Source organism: Taudactylus pleione, unplaced genomic scaffold, assembly GCF_031769625.1.
Source record: "Taudactylus pleione unplaced genomic scaffold, aTauple2 ptg000241l, whole genome shotgun sequence".
Lineage (NCBI taxonomy): Eukaryota > Metazoa > Chordata > Amphibia > Anura > Myobatrachidae > Taudactylus > Taudactylus pleione.
This window is the reverse complement of record NW_028284643.1, coordinates 51,248-67,946: the sequence shown is the minus strand read 5'-3', so window position 1 is coordinate 67,946 and position 16,699 is coordinate 51,248. Positions and strand designations below refer to the sequence as shown.

Here is a 16,699-nt window from a genome sequence, read left to right as displayed (position 1 = left end):
GGGGGCACTACAAAGGGGGGACTACTACTAGGGGCACTACAAGGGGGGGACTACTACCAGGGGCACTACAAGGGGAGGGGACTACTACTAGGGGCACTGCATAGGGGGAGGGGACTACTACTAGGGGCACTGCATAGGGGGAGGGGACTACCACTGGGGGCACTGTATCGAGGGACCACTGCTGGGGGCTCTATATAAAGGGCAATACTGGGGGTATTGCATAGGGAGGAGACTACAACTGGGGTCACTATTTAAGGGGCATTGCATAAGGGTTACCACTATTGGGGGCACTGCATGGGGGGTGGACTGCTACTGGGGGCACTATATAAGGGGCACTGCATAGGGGGTACCACTATTAGGGGCACTGTATAAGGGGCTTACTACTGGGGGCACAAGGGGCACTGCACAGGGGTGACCACTACTGGGGGCACTATATAAGGGGCTTACTACTGGGGGCACAAGGGGCACTGCATAGAGGGGATCACTACTGGGGGCACTACCGGAGGCCTGCATAAGGGTGTTCTCTCCTGTGGCACACGGGGGCACTGCATATGGGCACTACAACAGGGGGCTGCCACTAATCTTTATTTTTACCATACATTAATCCCATATGGACCCTTCTCCTCCCTGGAACACTTGAGGGGGGGGGGGCGCCGTCGCACGCACTTTCTTCGGGAACCCTTGCTACACGCTACTTCTCTGCCAGGGCCGCCTGCATGCATTTGCCCCCCAGGCTAAAAGTTGCCAGCCAGCCCCTGCCTATCACACAGTAGGAGAATAACCGGGCGTACTCCCAGCTGCGCTGTCACATTCAATCTCAGTCATGTTTGCGAAAGACTACAATTCCCGTGATCCCCCGCGGCCGGAGCCACGTGACTTACAGCCGCCGCCGCCGCTGCCTCCATATAGCCGCTTCCGCCGGAAGTGCTCTCCCTTTCCCTCCAGTGGCCAGCATCAAGATGGCGGTGCAGATCTCTAAGAAGAGGAAGGTAAGCGGGGATCTGGCCGGTCAGTGCGGGGACCGCGGGGAGTTATCAGCCGGGCGGGGGTGCCGGGGGACTGCCTGGGTGTTGTGGGGTCAGGCTGACCCGCTGTGTTTGGTCTCTGGGGGCGGATGGATGTGGATGGAGCGAGGCCGCAGCGCCGGGCTGTCATGGCTGCTGTATAGATGATACATGTCCCAGCATGCTCTGCAGACCAGAAGGCGGCAGCGTTCTAGTACTTGTAGTACTACAGGGGGTATAATGTAGAGCGGCTTATTCCCGCAACCATGCCCCTATAGCCCCTCACTCCTGTAGTATGTGGACCATAGCCCCTCACTCCTGTAGTGTGATGTAGTACCATGCCCCTATAGCCCCTCACTCCTGTAGTGTGATGTAGTACCATGCCCCTATTAACCCTCATCCTGTAAGTTTGATGCAACACCATGCCCCTATAGCCCCTCACTCCTGTAGTATGTGGACCATGACCCTATAGCTCCTCACACCTGTAGTGTAATGTAGCACCATGCTCCTATAGCCCCTCACTCCTGTAGTATGTGGACCATGACCCTATAGCTCCTCTCTCCTGTAGTGTGATGTAGTACCATGCCCCTGTAGCCCTCTCTCCTGTAGTGTGACGTAGTACCATGCCCCTATAGCCCTCTCCTGTAGCGTGATGTAGCACCATGCCCCTATAGCCCTCTCTCCTGTAGTGTGATGTAGTACCATGCCCCTATAGCCCTCTCTCCTGTAGTGTAATGTAGCACCATGCCCCTATAGCCTCACTCCTGTAGTATGTGGACCATGACCCTATAGTTCCTCACTCCTGTAGTGTGATGTAGCACCATGCCCCTGTAGCACCTCTCTCCTGTAGTGTGATGTAGTACCATGCCCCTATAGCCCTCCTGTAGCGTGATGTAGTACCATGCCCCTATAGCCCTCTCTCCTGTAGTGTGACGTAGTGCCATGCCCCTATAGACCCTCATCCTGTAAGTTTGATGCAGCACCATGCCCCTATAGCCCCACTCCTGTAGTATGTGGACCAAGCCCCTATAGCCCCTCACTCCTGTAGTGTGATGTAGTACCATGCCCCTATAGACCCTCATCCTGTAGTGTAATGTAGCACCATGCCCCTATAGACCCTCATCCTGTAGTGTAATGTAGCACCATGCCCCTATAACCCCTCACTCCTGTAGAATGTGGACCATGCCCCTATAGCCCCACACATGTAGTATGAGGAGCTAACCCCCCACCCCTGCTTGCAACAGTGCCCTATAGCCCCTGACACATCTAATATAAGGGGCCATGGCATGGACCCCCAGCTCCCCATCCCAGACCATACTGTAGATGGGTCCCATATCATTAGATAACAGGACCGATCTCGCCCTGCCTGATGTGCTAGCTGCAGCGCTCCGTCACTGGTCCTTTATTTGCTCTGTAACTAGAAGGGGAGCTATATTACATTGATGAACGTGGTTCTCGTGTAATCTGTTCACTCCATGTAACTTGTGCTCATAAACTCCCATAAACACATTAGTGCCTTGTCTGCTTTGTGTGGTGCGGAGTGGCCAGATCGCCATAGGTAACTGATACTTGTGATCGAAGTCTTATCTTTTTAGCCCTACTACAGAGCACAACCACATAAGTGCCTGGTACTCGCCCCTATTGCTTTGGTGCAAACTGCTTGTTGTATCAGAGCCTGTTACATGGCTGTTCCGTCACGTTTGTGTCTGGAGACCGCTGAGCTGCTGTTAAGGGCACGTTGTGGCTGCAGTAATCTGTCTTTTGAGGTGATCATCTTGGTTGTGCACTGCTTATTTAGGGTATAGTGTCGGGTGTATTTCTTAGGCATAAGGGGTGATCACTGCGTAAACCAAATGTCAAAACGGGTTACAGCTGAGAAATCGGATTTCTTACTGTCCTGTCAACTTCAGAGGTGACCACCTCCCAGGCGAGGTTATGCTGACTGTGGTCTTGACTCATGTCAACAAACTTTGGAAAGTCTGGCTTTTCAGTAGAGGGTACAAATTTTAACTGCCCCCTCCGTCCAATGCTCTGCTGCAGCTCTGAGGGGATGTAGTTAGTGTACATGCCTATGTCTCCTGTTTGTGTGCTCTACTTACTGCAGGTTATCACAGCAGGGGTTTGCTTCTGTGAATTGCAGTTTTAACTTGCATTGTATGTTATTAAATGTTCATTACTGCTGCTTGTGTACGTATTATGTAAGTGTTCACTCTAGGTCTGGCGCCGGACCTAGAGAAAAAGCACATCTGTGCGCGACAAAGGCACCTGCGCCCGGGAAGGGGTGTGACTAAGACAATGGGGTGTGTCTTTAAGACGCGTCCCCTTTTCGTCACTCTTGAAGGCGTGCCCGGCACTTACGGACATGCCCGGCTGCCCCAAGCGCTGCTATCAGTGTAAATGGATGCTGGGCAAATGTGCCCGCCATACATTCATTGGTGGTGACCGCTACAGTTTTCCCCACCTGCGGGACACTGACCCGTGGGTGAGGAGGGCACCCGCAGGGTGCTGCGACGGAGGGCGGGGTTCTTTTCGCCCTTTAGAAATAGGGAAGTGCGTGGCGCCTCACTAAATCAGCCTAGCGGGAACGCTATTATGTAATGTTGCTAATGTACAAAACTGCAAAAGTTTTAGGTGGTTGTGGAAAAAATGCTGCAAAGAATGCTTTCAAAAGTAGAAATGTTAAGTTTTTATCAATTAACAAAATGCAAAGTGAATGAACAGAGGAGAAATCTACATCAAATTAATATGGTGTGAACGCCCTTTGCCTTCAAAACAGCGTCAATTCTTCTGGGTACACTTGCACAAAGGCAGGGATTTTATAGGATTATAGTATGGTGTATGAGTAACAAGTCATGCCAAACAGGCGATAATTAACAACATTGTCAGACGTTGGTTGAAAGTCATTAACTGAAACAGCTGTGTAGGAGGCTTAAAACTGGGTGAGGAACAGCCAAACTCTGCTACAAAGGTGAGGTTGTGGAAGACAGTTTCATGTCACAGGTCATACACCATGGCAAGACAGAGCACAGCAACAAGACACATGGTAGTTATACTGCTTCAGCAAGGTCTCTCCCAGGCAACGATTTCAAAGCAGACCGGGGTATCAAGATCTGCTGCTCAAGCTCTTTTGAAGAAGAAGAGAGAAACGGGCAACGTTGAGGACCATAGACGCAGTGGTCAGCAAAGGAAACTTCACTTTGGGATCAGATGATGTCCACCAGGGCCATCAGCATCTACTGTTGGGAGACGTTTGTCCAGATGTGGTCTTCATGGAATAATTGGAGCCAAAAACCCTTTGACGTGGAAACAAGGGCAAGCGACTCAACTATGCATGAAAACATAGGAACTGGGGTGGCAGAAAAATGGCAGCAGGTGCTCTGGACTGAGGAGTCAAAATGTGAAATATCTGGCTGTAACAGAGGCAGTTTGTTCGCCGAAGGGCTGGAGAGCGGTACTATAATGTCTGTAGGTAACAGTGACGCATGGTGGAGGTTCCTTGCAAGTTTGGGGCTGCATTTCAGCAAATGGAGTTGGGGATTTGATCAGGATTAATGGTGTCCTCAATGCTGAGAAATACAGGCAGGTACTTATCCATCATGTAATACCATCAGGGAGGCGTCTGGCTCCAAATTTATTCTGCAGCAGGACAATGACCCCAAACATACAGCCAATGTCATTAAGATCTATCTACAGCGTAAAGAAGAACAAGGAGTCCCGGAAGTGATGATATGGCCCCACAGAGCCCTGATCTCTACATCAGCGAGTCTGTCTGGCATTACATGGAGACAGAAGGATATGAGTAGGCCTACATCCACAGAAGATCTGTGGTTCTCAAAGATGTTTGGAATAACCTCCCTGCCGAGTTCCTTCATAAATCTGCAAGTGTACCTAGGAGAATTGATGCTGTTGTGAAGGCAACGGATGGTCACACCAAATATTGATTTGATTTAGTTTTCATTCACTTTGCATTTTGTTAATTGATCAAAATAAACTAACGCTTCTATTTTGGATAGCATTCTTTGCAGCATGTTTTCCACACCTGCCTAAAACCTTTGCACAGTACTGTATATCTAATTGTAAGACACAGCTACTAAACATCCTGATTTACTACATACAGATCAGAAGGGCCCTGAGTGGTGGCTGCTTCTCCACTTGTTTCTGAGTTTTACCGTCATCTGGATACAAGAGATGTTGTCTGATTGTGTGAATAAACACATCGCAGTGATCTATTGACTACTTGGATTATAATTAGCATTGTGCATCTTACTTTATCCCAGTGTTTCCCAAACTCGTTCCTTAGGGAGCACTAACAGTGCATGTTTTCCAGGTCTCCTCAGTGAATTAGCTCCACCTGCCTGTGGATCTTTTAAAATGTCGGCCAGTAATGATCCACCTGTGCACCAACTAGGAAACCTGGAGACCATGCACTGAGTGCTCCCTGTGGAATGAGTTTGGGAAACGCTGCTGTATTCTATCCGGTGTTGGTTATTTCTGATAAGCGTTTGAGCTTCCAAATGTAACCCTCGCAGCAAGCCTTCCATAGATCTGTGCAGCCGGTAGGCACATTTAGATGCTGCCCCTGTATGTAACACTTGCATCTTTTTGCAGTTTGTGGCTGATGGCATCTTCAAGGCTGAGCTGAATGAGTTCCTGACCCGTGAGCTTGCTGAAGATGGCTACTCCGGCGTGGAGGTCCGAGTCACCCCAACCAGGACTGAAATCATCATTCTTGCAACCAGGTAATACAGCCAGCTTGTTGGCCCTGCGGATTCGGCAACTCTCATTTCTCACTGTAGATTGGATGTGGGCGCTTCTGGTCGGTGCCTTATGGCTGAACTGGGCTAACCCTGCTGCTGTCATCGGTCACATGTTCCTATACTGCAGGGTTACATTAAGGGTTTTGATAGAACTTATTTGCATTATAATGGGGGCAGCTGCTATTGGTGACTTGTGAGAACCGTGTTTTTAAAGTCGTTGATGCTTTTTATCATGCACTGAATTGGAGCAGCACAATGACATCACCGCTTAGGTAACAGGTTGTATCTCCTTTCAGGACCCAGAATGTCCTTGGTGAAAAGGGACGTCGTATCCGAGAGCTGACTGCAGTTGTCCAGAAGAGGTTCGGCTTTCCAGAGGGCAGCGTTGAGGTGAGTTTAGAGGCCGCTGGTTTATCCTGCATCACGTTGTGGAAGCTGTAGGATAGCCAGCTGACTCTAGTGATCCAGCCTGGTTCTGTGATGTCTCAGTGAGTGGTGGAGCTGCAACCTATCTCCATGCATGTTACTGTGGTCGCTTCCGAGTTCGGTTTTAATGCTCGTTGCTATACAAAGGATGGGAAAGTTACCATTAAGCATGTGTAAAATACCTTTGTGGTGTTAATGGGTTTAATGAGCATCACTGCATCTTCCCGCATGATCTCCATGCAATTAATCAGTTATGGTCCTGTCTTTCAGCTGTACGCAGAGAAAGTCGCCACGAGAGGTCTGTGCGCCATCGCCCAGGCTGAGTCCCTGCGATACAAGCTCCTTGGAGGTCTGGCGGTGAGGAGGTGAAAAGTGTTTGGTGTATTTAGTATTTCACCCATATCCCTTTAGTAGTTTCAGCAAGTTAGTTACTGAAGTGTCCACTTCTGTGATGATTCGATGACGAGTCTAACGTCGTTCTGCCAGGTCTGGGTAGTTCTGGTCGCTGCGTTCTGCATGCTGCCATAGCTCCCGGGCATGGTCAGAATGTCGCGTGAAGACTAACTGCGAGGCATTTGTCTGAGAAGTGCAGTATAGTGTGGTCAGAAGGGTTTGTACAGCAGTGTATATCCCGTCCCACCCAATATCCAATCTAACTCCCACAGTGGATGGGCTAGTGTCCCCCAGTTCCTACACAGCAGGAGTAACTTCGCTTCATTAATCTGATATAGTTGTCGTGTTTCTTTGCCAGGTTTACAAACTGCAGTGCTTAACACGTACTGCACACAACACTGAGTGATTGGAAGTTACTTACCCTGTAATGACAGATTCCCAGATTCAATGGGTATTTTTTTTTATATACTGTACAGTTAGAACTTTTTCCCCTGAATATTAGATCTAAGCTGCTGCTATTTCTCCTGCCGTCAGGGCCTGCTATGGTGTCCTTCGTTTCATCATGGAGAGCGGAGCCAAGGGCTGTGAGGTGGTTGTGTCCGGCAAACTGCGAGGCCAGAGAGCCAAGTCCATGAAATTCGTGGATGGCCTGATGATCCACAGCGGAGACCCCGTCAACTACTATGTGGATACAGCTGTCCGTCACGTACTGCTCAGACAGGGTAAGAGGTCTCCTGTCCCTTTATCTGGCCATGCAGATGTCTCGCGCTCATTGCTCGGTGAACATAAAGAACAAGGCTTACATCCGTGTGTTTGCAGTTGGCCCTACGTCCGGGGCGTTTCGCCCATGGTACTGTCGGCCGGATTTAGCGAGCTTTGCTGTGGACATTCCTGTTTTGAATATTTTATACAAAAAATATTTTGCTTAGAGGTGCCTTCACTTATTCCTATTGAAACCTAAAACCCAAGTGCTTGGTTTCCTTTAGCCATCTTGTGGCAGCATTCTTGTGCTGCTGTTTTGGGGTCTAAATCTAGGCCCCTCGGGCTGCGTCCAGAGTGAGCTGTTAGTTTGATCCAAGGTGGGGGGCAGTCGGGTGCTTTGGATAGCTCTGTGTTCCCTCTGACCGATCTCACTGTGGCTAGGTACTTGCTCCCCTCATGCATATTGGACTTGTGGAGAGTGACTGGAACTTGTAATTCTCTTCCAGCTGATGGACAAGTTTCTATAAGGCTAGAAACAATCTCATGTTTCCCTTTGGAGAGGTTTGCATGGGGTGGGTTATCTGGGGGCACTACACGGAAGTGTTTTTGAAGCTCTGTAACCAAATGTCCTATGATTAGTATTGTAATGCTAAGGAAGTGTCCGTTCACACGACAATATGGCCAAGAGTGACATGGAGTTGACTGACTGTTGTAGGTAGCATTATCTGGGAGGTCTGTCTATTACACGCACATGCCCTCAGTGTTACTCCCGAGTAACATTGCCGTGTACTGGTATCACGTTAGATACTAGCTATAGTTTTAATGGAATTAAATCTGATTTGCTGCTTTTATCCAGTTGCTTGTGGGTTTTTTTGTTTTTACGAATGCCGGAGCTTCCACCCTTCAGTGATGATACGATGACGAGTCAGATGGGGCGCTCCTGGTAGAGGCTCCTGTGCAGCGCCACGTTCTGTGTCTCTGTACCTGGCGTCTCTACCGGAGACTTGCCCTAACTCCTGATTGATTTAGAGGCATTTGTCTGAGAAGGGCGGAGGGGCCGGTGATCGGATGCTGAGCCCGGGTCACACGGGGGTTCTCTCCCTGAGCACGTGGCCCAGTTGAGCTGCTGATGTGTAATGATCTGTATCTGCTGCAGGAGTGCTGGGCATCAAGGTGAAGATCATGCTTCCTTGGGATCCCAGCGGAAAGATCGGCCCCAAGAAGCCCCTGCCCGACCACGTCAGCATTGTGGAGCCCAAAGAGGAAATCCTGCCAACCACCCCCATCTCTGAGCAGAAAGGAGCCAAGCCAGAGCAGCAGGCACAGCCCCCCGCCATGCCTCAGCCTGTGCCCACCGCATAATGGGTAAGTACATGAAGGAAGCTGCTGAGTGTGTTTGTGTACAATGGTTCCTTCAGTGATGATCCGATGACGAGTCTGAATGGGTAATTCCTTGTCCAGTGGCCTCTGTCTGCTTCACGTTCTGTGCTGTAGATGGCGGGTCACTGGGTCAGGATTGCCCCTCACTTGATGTCCTTGAGGCATTTGTCTGAGAAGGTACAAGACTGATGAATGTAGGTCATTAAAACAACATGTGGGAAGTTTTGTTGTGAAACCTCCTCAAAAGGTTCTTCTAGATGTTCCAGCACTTAAATTCATTGTCCGTCCCCATCTAGGTCCTCCGCAGTCCCCCGAAGTCTGTTTAGGTGTAATCCATGATTCTTTGGTCTTACCATTTCAGTCTGTACTTAGATCTGTCTCTCTTACCTTTTTCCACCGCTCTGCCAGCCTCACCCCTGCCAACTACTTTACTGACTCACGCTATACCTCAGAGTACAATATAAACCCCTCATCCACATATACGAAGCCCTCAATCACTCCAACCCCCCCCTCATCTCCAGCCTCACTCCTGTCCGCACTCCTCCCTTCATCTCCAGCCTCACTCCTCCCTTCATCTCCAGCCTCTCCTGTCCGCACTCCTCCCTTCATCTCCAGCCTCACTCCTGTCCGCACTCCTCCCTTCATCTCCAGCCTCACTCCTGTCCGCACTCCACCCTTCATCTACAGCCTCACTCCTGTCCGCACTCCTCCCTTCATCTCCAGCCTCACTCCCCCCCCCCCTTCATCTCCAGCCTCACTCCCCCCCCCCTTCATCTCCAGCCTCACTCCCCCCCTTCATCTCCAGCCTCACTCCCCCCCCCTTCATCTCCAGCCTCACTCTCCCCCCCCCCCCCCCCCCCTTCATCTCCAGCCTCACTCCCCCCCCCTTCATCTCCAGCCTCACTCTCCTCCCCCCCTTCATCTCCAGCCTCACTCAGATTTCTCCTGTGCTGATCCCCCTGCTCTAGAGCTCCATCCCTCGCCCTTGCAGACTTTACCAGCAAACCACACTTTTCAAATGAACAGTCAACTTAGGACTCCTCTCTTCATATAAGCCTGTCAGTCCTGCTGATAACTCATTACTCATCTTCTGACCACCCACCGAGCCTTTCTTCAAATTCATCTCCCTGGTTACATCCCTCCCTTCTACACTGTAAATCTTCAGGGACAGGACCCTCTACCCCTGTTCTCCCATTCTAGCTCTAACCCTAACACCAGTGTGCCTCATTCTGTCTGCCCACTCTGGATACACGATCACTGGTGATCCACTCTCTACTCCTTCCCCCAAGTCAAATTGTAATACTTGCTTTCACTAGCCCTAATGAGATGCTCTACTGTTCCCTTACTTTCTCCATACTCCACCCTGCCTTAGGTTATTTCATTGTGTTATTCTGTGTACTGATATATAATGGTTTAATCTCAATATGGCGCTCTAGAAACCTTGTAGAACCATACAAATAAAATAGTTGTTGAATACGTTTTTAAACTTGGTACTCTCCATACCTTGTCTGATGTGTAGTACATGTTCTCCTGTTTTCCCCTAGGATGCTGAACTGGAGGACAATGGAGATGTTGGATACCAGCTGAGAAATTCTATAAAATAAACCAAAAAACTAAACAAATTATCTGGTTTGTTCTTATTAAGGGATTTATTGAATATAACTGCGGCAGCAGGGGGTTTGGCTTGAATGTAATGCTGTGTTACCACCTAGGACTATATTCCAAGAAGGTTTTCCTTCAGATCTGTGGGAAATAGAGGCGGCTGTGTTGGAAATGTCAGGATAGAGCTGTTCCTGGGGCTCTGGCCATAGGTGCTACCACTATAGGAAAGTGTCATTAGTGGTAAGTGTTCTGGCCATAGGTGCTACCGCTATAGGAAAGTGTCACTAGTGGTAGTGGATCTCTGGCCATAGGTTGTACCACCATAGGAAAGTGTTACTAGTGGCCATAGGTAGTACCACCATAGGAAGGTGTTACTAGTGGTAATAAAGCTCTGGTCATAGGTAGTACCACCATAGGAAAGTGTTACTAGTGGTAATAGGGCTCTGGCCATAGGTGCTACCACTATAGGAAAGTGTCATTAGTGGTAAGTGTTCTGGCCATAGGTGCTACCCGCTATAGGAAAGTGTCACTAGTGGTAGTGGATCTCTGGCCATAGGTTGTACCACCATAGGAAAGTGTTACTAGTGGCCATAGGTAGTACCACCATAGGAAAGTGTTACTAGTGGTAATAAAGCTCTGGCCATAGGTATTACCACTATAGGGAAGTATTACTAGTGGTAATGGATCTCTGGCCATAGGTAGTACCACTATAGGAAAGTGTTACTAGTGGTAATAGGGCTCTGGCCATAGGTAGTACCACCATAGGAAGGTGTTACTAGTGGTAATGGATCTCTGGCCATACGTTGTACCACCATAGGAAAGTGTTACTAGTGGTAATAGGGCTCTGGCCATAGGTGCTACCACTATAGGAAAGTGTCACTAGTGGTAAGTGTTCTGGCCATAGGTGCTACCGCTATAGGAAAGTGTCACTAGTGGTAGTGGATCTCTGGCCATAGGTTGTACCACCATAGGAAAGTGTTACTAGTGGCCATAGGTAGTACCACCATAGGAAAGTGTTACTAGTGGTAATAGGGCTCTAGCCATAGGTAGTACCACCATAGGAAAGTGTTACTAGTGGTAATGGATCTCTGGCCATAGGTAGTACCACTATAGGAAAGTGTTACTAGTGGTAATAAAGCTCTGGTCATGGGTAGTACCACTATAGGAAAGTGTTACTAGTGGTAATAGGGCTCTGGCCATAGGTAGTACCACTGTAGGAAAGTGTTACTAGTGGTAATTGATCTCTGGCCATAGGTAAGTACCACTATAGGAAAGTGTTACTAGTGGTAATAGGGCTCTGGCCATAGGTAGTACCACCATAGGAAAGTGTTACTAGTGGTAATGGGGCTCTGGCCATAGGTAGTACCACTATAGGAAAGTGTTACTAGTGGTAATAAAGCTCTGGTCATAGGTAGTACCACTATAGGAAAGTGTTACTAGTGGTAATGGATCTCTGGCCATAGGTTGTACCACCATAGGAAAGTGTTACTAGTGGCCATAGGTAGTACCACCATAGGAAAGTGTTACTAGTGGTAATAAAGCTCTGGCCATAGGTAGTACCACTATAGGAAAGTGTTACTAGTGGTAATTAAAGCTCTGGCCATAGGTAGTACCACTATAGGAAAGTGTTACTAGTGGTAATGCAGAACTGAGGTTTAGAGGAAGCTCACACTGGCTAGACTTACTAAGTGTCTGCTGTTACAATGTTCTCACTTAACATTAAAAGAATTTCAAGATGTGATTTGCCTTTAATGCTGGTTCAAAATCTGAGTTTGGGGACTTGCAAAAGCTGCTGCTTAGTAAATCTAGCACGATAGTGGGTAGAGCTTGTTCTCTGGCTGCCTTCCTCTAGTACAGTGGGTCTCGACTCCAGTCCCAAAATGACTCCAGCAGTTCATAAAGAAATCCAAATCCACAAAACCTGTCCTGTGGGGGTGGGTTCTTGAGTACAGGGAGTGAGAATCCCTGCTCTGGTACACAATACAGTGAGCTCATCTGCAGTTTTCTGCACCTGGATTTTAAAGAACAAGATGTGTGCAGAGCTGTTAATGGAAACCAAATCTAAGCAGGGAATACAAAGGCGTCTTAGTACTTGATCACACAGTACACTTCAGTCATTGCTAGGCTGCATTTCACATCAAGGCATTGTCCTACCCGACGCGTTTCTTTTCTGCTGTCTTTAGTACATGGGTGATGCCCAGTGATGGTGAAAGATGAGTATATTGTATAGATGTACACATCGCTCTCTCTGTGCTTGTTCCTATACTGGTAACAGTGTGGGAGCACCAGGTGGAGCTTTCTTTTCCCATGCTGTCAGCTTATTAGTTCCCTATAGATATGACCCATTATTGTTTTATACAACTGGGAAAAAGCTTGAAAATTGCAGAACGAGGGAGAAGTGCAAACACCCCATCTCCATATAAAGTACGGAGAATGCAGAATGGGATGTAACGGACCCCCAGCATCTGTCTATGGTGCGCTTCTAGATCTGTACTGTAAGGCACCGCGGGAACTTAAGGGGAGAAATTGATCTTCGTTGTGCAAACTCATCCAGTCATATACAGTGTATGTATCCTGTATTGTAAAACGCAGAATGTTGTATCACGTGATTGTGTAAAATTTGGGGAAACTCCCAGAAACATCTCAGCACTGAGTCTGGAAAGTAAACATGGAGGGATACATTGAGGGTTTAGTTATACATGTGTATAAACATGGAAGCACAAGTTATCTGATGGTGGAAAAGCCCTTTTAGGCAAGGTTACATCTGTGTGACTCTCGCATACTACGTGACATCCTTCCTGGGACACGGCGGCTCGTCACAAGCTGCCGGCGCTGAGGACGGATTCTGTTAAGAGCCATATGGAGCCCTCTTGCAGCTCAGCTGGTTTCTCCGTGACGTCGCTTCAAGTGGCTGGTAAGTGTGATTGTTCTAGTTGCTCATGTACTATTAGCCGTTTATGGTTACTCTTAGGTCATTGGCCACTTTGCAAGAATTGTTGAGTGCTAAGATTTAGGAGTCTATGTACTAAGCCTTGGAGGGAGATAAAGTGCCAACCAATCAGCTCCTGTCATTTTTCAAACAGACCGTTAAGTGTCAGGAGCGTATCGATGGTTTATTTCCATCCACTTTCTCTTTCCAAGGCTTAGTACGTAGACCCCTTAGTTAGTGAAGTTATACAAAGGAGCAGATTTAATTAAATTCGTAAACTGGTCCCGGTGGCTTCTGAGTGTTCACTGCAGAATGCAGATCCTGCTCACAGCCGACGGGGAAAACGTGTTATACGTGCCTGGGAGCTTGTGGAGGGAGCGCCGACGTACAGTATAGAACAAGGTTTTGCTGAATTACCCATCAATAATATTGCTGTTCTGCCATTTAAAATTGATCAACCGCCATGGTCTGCTCCTATTAGTTGCCAGGTATCCTGTATGATCTAGAATACAGGCAAATGTAATGTCCTACAGTATGTATCTTTACAGTGTAGCAATTCTGTTATGTCTAGTGGCCATCACTAAATATGCTCCATACCTGCCCTGATATAAAACTTATTTTTTCCCAGGCCCGGCATCTCGCCTGGTGGTGATTGGAGGCAGCAGCATGGTACGGCTCAGACAGAAGGTCCTCCCAGATCCAGTGCCTGACTGCCCATGAGACCTACCAGGTATGGTCTGCTGTAACACTATAACTGATCTGAAGCTCTCTGTAGTCCCAGCGCTTTACAGTCTCTTCCTGAAAAGAACTAGTTACTGTGTGATGGGTATTAGAGTGCACCACTCCCCGTGTATTGAGGAGATTTGCACAAATTATAGATGGACACCAGTCTCCTTAGTGACAGTGCAGACGCTAATTTATTGTACGTCCTTGTGCCGGTTTTTCCTGGAGGCTCCACCCTTCAGTGATGATACGATGACGAGTCAGATGGGGCGCTCCTGGTAGAGGCTCCTGTGCAGCGCAACGTTCTGTGTCTCTGTACCTGGCGTCTCTACCGGAGACTTGTCCTAACTCCTGATTGATTTAGAGGCCTTTGTCTGAGAAGGGTGGAGGGGCCGGTGATCGGATGCTAACCCCCGGGTCACACGGGGGTTCTCTCCCTGAACGTGTGTGGCCCATTTGAGCTGCTAATGTGTAATGATAGATCTGTATGTCCTGCAGGTGTGCTGGGCATCAAGGTGAAGATCATACTTCCTTGGGATCCCAGCGGAAAGATCGGCCCCAAGAAGCCCCTGCCCGACCACGTCAGCTTTGTGGAGCCCATAGAGGAGATCCTGCCATCTACCCCCATCTCTGAGCGGAAAGGCGCCAAGCCAGAGCAGCAGGCACAGCCCCCCGCCATGCCTCAGCCCACCGCATAATGGGTAAATACATGAAGGACGCTGCTGAGTGTGTTTGTGTACAATGGTTCCTTCAGTGATGATCCGATGACGAGTCTGAATGGGTAATACCTTGTCCAGTGGCCTCTGTCTGCTTCACGTTCTGTGCTGTAGATGGCGGGTCAGTGAGTCAGGATTGCCCCTCACTTGATGTCCTTGAGGCATTTGTCTGAGAAGGTGCCTGTAGCGCTCTCCCTGGGAGGGAAAGTAATATTGGGTACTTAGGTACACACGGGAACTACACCAATGTCCAGGGGAGGGAATGTGTTTTTGCGGATATGAGAATCCTCATGCTGGAAGCTGTGATTGTCACCCTATGGGCAAACTTATTGATCACCCCCTTTTGTTGGTCTCCTCTATTGCTTGGCCTAATGTACTCATTAGGAGTGAGGGGATGTCAGGACTGTGCTGTATTGTTGTCTTAACAGGATTTTTTTTATTTCCTAGGTTACAGAAAACCGGGACTCAGAAGAAGATTGGGAACATCAACTCTGACAACCTGGAAAATAAATAAAACATAAATTTGTGTTCTGTACAATGTAGCACTTATGGGATTCTACCATTCCTATGGCTGTACAATAGAGATCCCGGCAGGGACACTATGCAGCACTGTCATTGTGCCCTGCTTTTCCCTCGTCCGGTGTCGTGTAAAAGATCGACAGTGAATAGTTAGTCAAATGGTTGACAGTTAAAAGGTTGACATACAAATGGTTGCCACTCTATTTTTATGTAGGTGAAGGTAAAGTAAGGAGAAGCACAAGAGGGTAGAGGCCCTGCTTGTAAGAGCTTACATTCTAAATGGGAGGAGCAGACAAATAGGTGTGACACAGATGGGGTAAACTGAGGAAAGAGCATGTTGCAGCAAGTTTGGATGGGAGCTGGAAGGCTTTGCTGAAGTAGTGGGTCTTGAGAGCCCGTTTGAAGGATCGTAGAGAGGAGGAGAGTCTGATGGGGAGAGTGTTCCAAAGGTCGGGAGCAGCACGGGCAAAATCTTGGAGGTGGGGGTGGGAGGAAGTAATCAATTGGCATGAGAGGCGGCATGCATTAGTTGAGCGAAGGTGGGCGGACAGGAGAGTGGAGGTCAGAGATGTGAATGGGTGAGGGCTTTGTAAGCAAGTGTAAGAACCTTGAATTGGGTTCTAAAAGGGAAGGGGAGGAAGATGAGTCGAGCAGCAGCATTGAGGACAGACAGGAGAGAGATGGGAGTTGGGGAGGCCAGTTAGGAGAAGGTTACAGTAGTCCAATCTGGATATGACCAGTGAGTGTATGAGTGTTTTGGTGGCATCCTGGATGAGAAAGGGTCTAATCTTGGAAATATTTTTGAGATGGAAATGACAGTACTGTGAGAGACTCTGGATATGTGGTTTGTAGGAGAGGGAGGAGTCCAGGATAACTCCAAGACAGCGCACTTTGGGGCTAGAAGAGATAGTTCTATCAATTGTTAAAGAAATAGTGGGAAGTGAGGTTATGTTGGAGGGTGGGAAAATGATCAGCTCAGTCTTAGATATATTAAGTTTAAGAAATCTCTGGGACATCCAGGAAGAAATAGCAGAGAGACAGTTGGAGAATACGAGTGAGGAGAGGTCAGGGGAGGAAAGGTAGATCTGAGTATCAGAGGTGATAATGGAGGTCAAAAGAGCTGGTGCGTTCATCTAGAGAGGACAAATAGAGGGAGAATAGTAGAGGTCCAAGAACGAAACCTTGGGGAACACCTGTAAGAGGTTGTGGTGGGGAAGAGGAGTCATGAGAAGAGACAGAGAAGGACTGGTCTGAGAGGTAGGACGACAGCCAGGAGAGAGCAGTGTCCAAGGTTGTGAATGATTTGCAGCAGGAGAGGGTGGTCAACAGTGTCGAAGGCAGCAGCGAGGTCAAGGAGAATAAGCAGAGTAGTGGCCCTTGGGTTTGGCAGCAAGGAGGTCATTGCTGACTTTTGTGAGGGCAGTTTCAGTGGAGTGGAGAGAACGGAAGCCAGACTGAAATGGATCAAGGAGGGAGTGGGAGGAAAGAAAGGTGGTAAGGCGGTTGTAAACAACACGCTCAAGGAGCTTGGATGCAAAAGGGAGGTGA

General features: G+C 48.5%; 1 protein-coding gene and 4 non-coding genes across 5 annotated transcripts; all 5 read left to right on the top strand.

Moving 5' to 3' along the window:
* The first annotated feature begins 882 nt into the window (after positions 1-882).
* RPS3 (ribosomal protein S3) lies at positions 883-10,284 on the top strand. Its single transcript, XM_088479548.1, has 7 exons — positions 883-989; positions 5,613-5,743; positions 6,058-6,151; positions 6,458-6,552; positions 7,115-7,302; positions 8,439-8,647; positions 10,207-10,284. The coding sequence occupies exons 1-6, from the start codon at positions 960-962 to the stop codon at positions 8,642-8,644; spliced, it is 744 nt and encodes a 247-aa protein (XP_088335674.1). The 5' UTR covers positions 883-959; the 3' UTR covers positions 8,645-8,647; positions 10,207-10,284.
* On the top strand, positions 8,184-8,330 carry LOC148516778 (small nucleolar RNA SNORD15). The gene has a single exon (XR_015879374.1). It is a non-coding gene; the product is annotated as a small nucleolar RNA SNORD15 (small nucleolar RNA).
* On the top strand, positions 8,695-8,840 carry LOC148516777 (small nucleolar RNA SNORD15). Its single transcript, XR_015879372.1, has one exon. It is a non-coding gene; the product is annotated as a small nucleolar RNA SNORD15 (small nucleolar RNA).
* A 3,868-nt stretch (positions 10,285-14,152) lies between the features above and the next one.
* LOC148516775 (small nucleolar RNA SNORD15) lies at positions 14,153-14,299 on the top strand. The gene has a single exon (XR_015879375.1). It is a non-coding gene; the product is annotated as a small nucleolar RNA SNORD15 (small nucleolar RNA).
* Positions 14,300-14,664: 365 nt separating this feature from the next.
* LOC148516774 (small nucleolar RNA SNORD15) lies at positions 14,665-14,810 on the top strand. Its single transcript, XR_015879373.1, has one exon. It is a non-coding gene; the product is annotated as a small nucleolar RNA SNORD15 (small nucleolar RNA).
* The last annotated feature ends 1,889 nt before the right edge of the window (positions 14,811-16,699 follow it).

What these genes read in the sequence shown, in the direction of transcription:
- RPS3 (XM_088479548.1), top strand. Translation starts at nt 960, where the DNA reads ATGGCGGTGCAGATCTCTAAGAAGAGGAAG. An exon ending in AGATCTCTAAGAAGAGGAAG is followed by an intron (nt 990 to 5,612) that starts GTAAGCGGGGAT and finishes ATCTTTTTGCAG; the next exon opens with TTTGTGGCTGATGGCATCTT. An exon ending in TTCCAGAGGGCAGCGTTGAG is followed by an intron (nt 6,152 to 6,457) that starts GTGAGTTTAGAG and finishes CCTGTCTTTCAG; the next exon opens with CTGTACGCAGAGAAAGTCGC.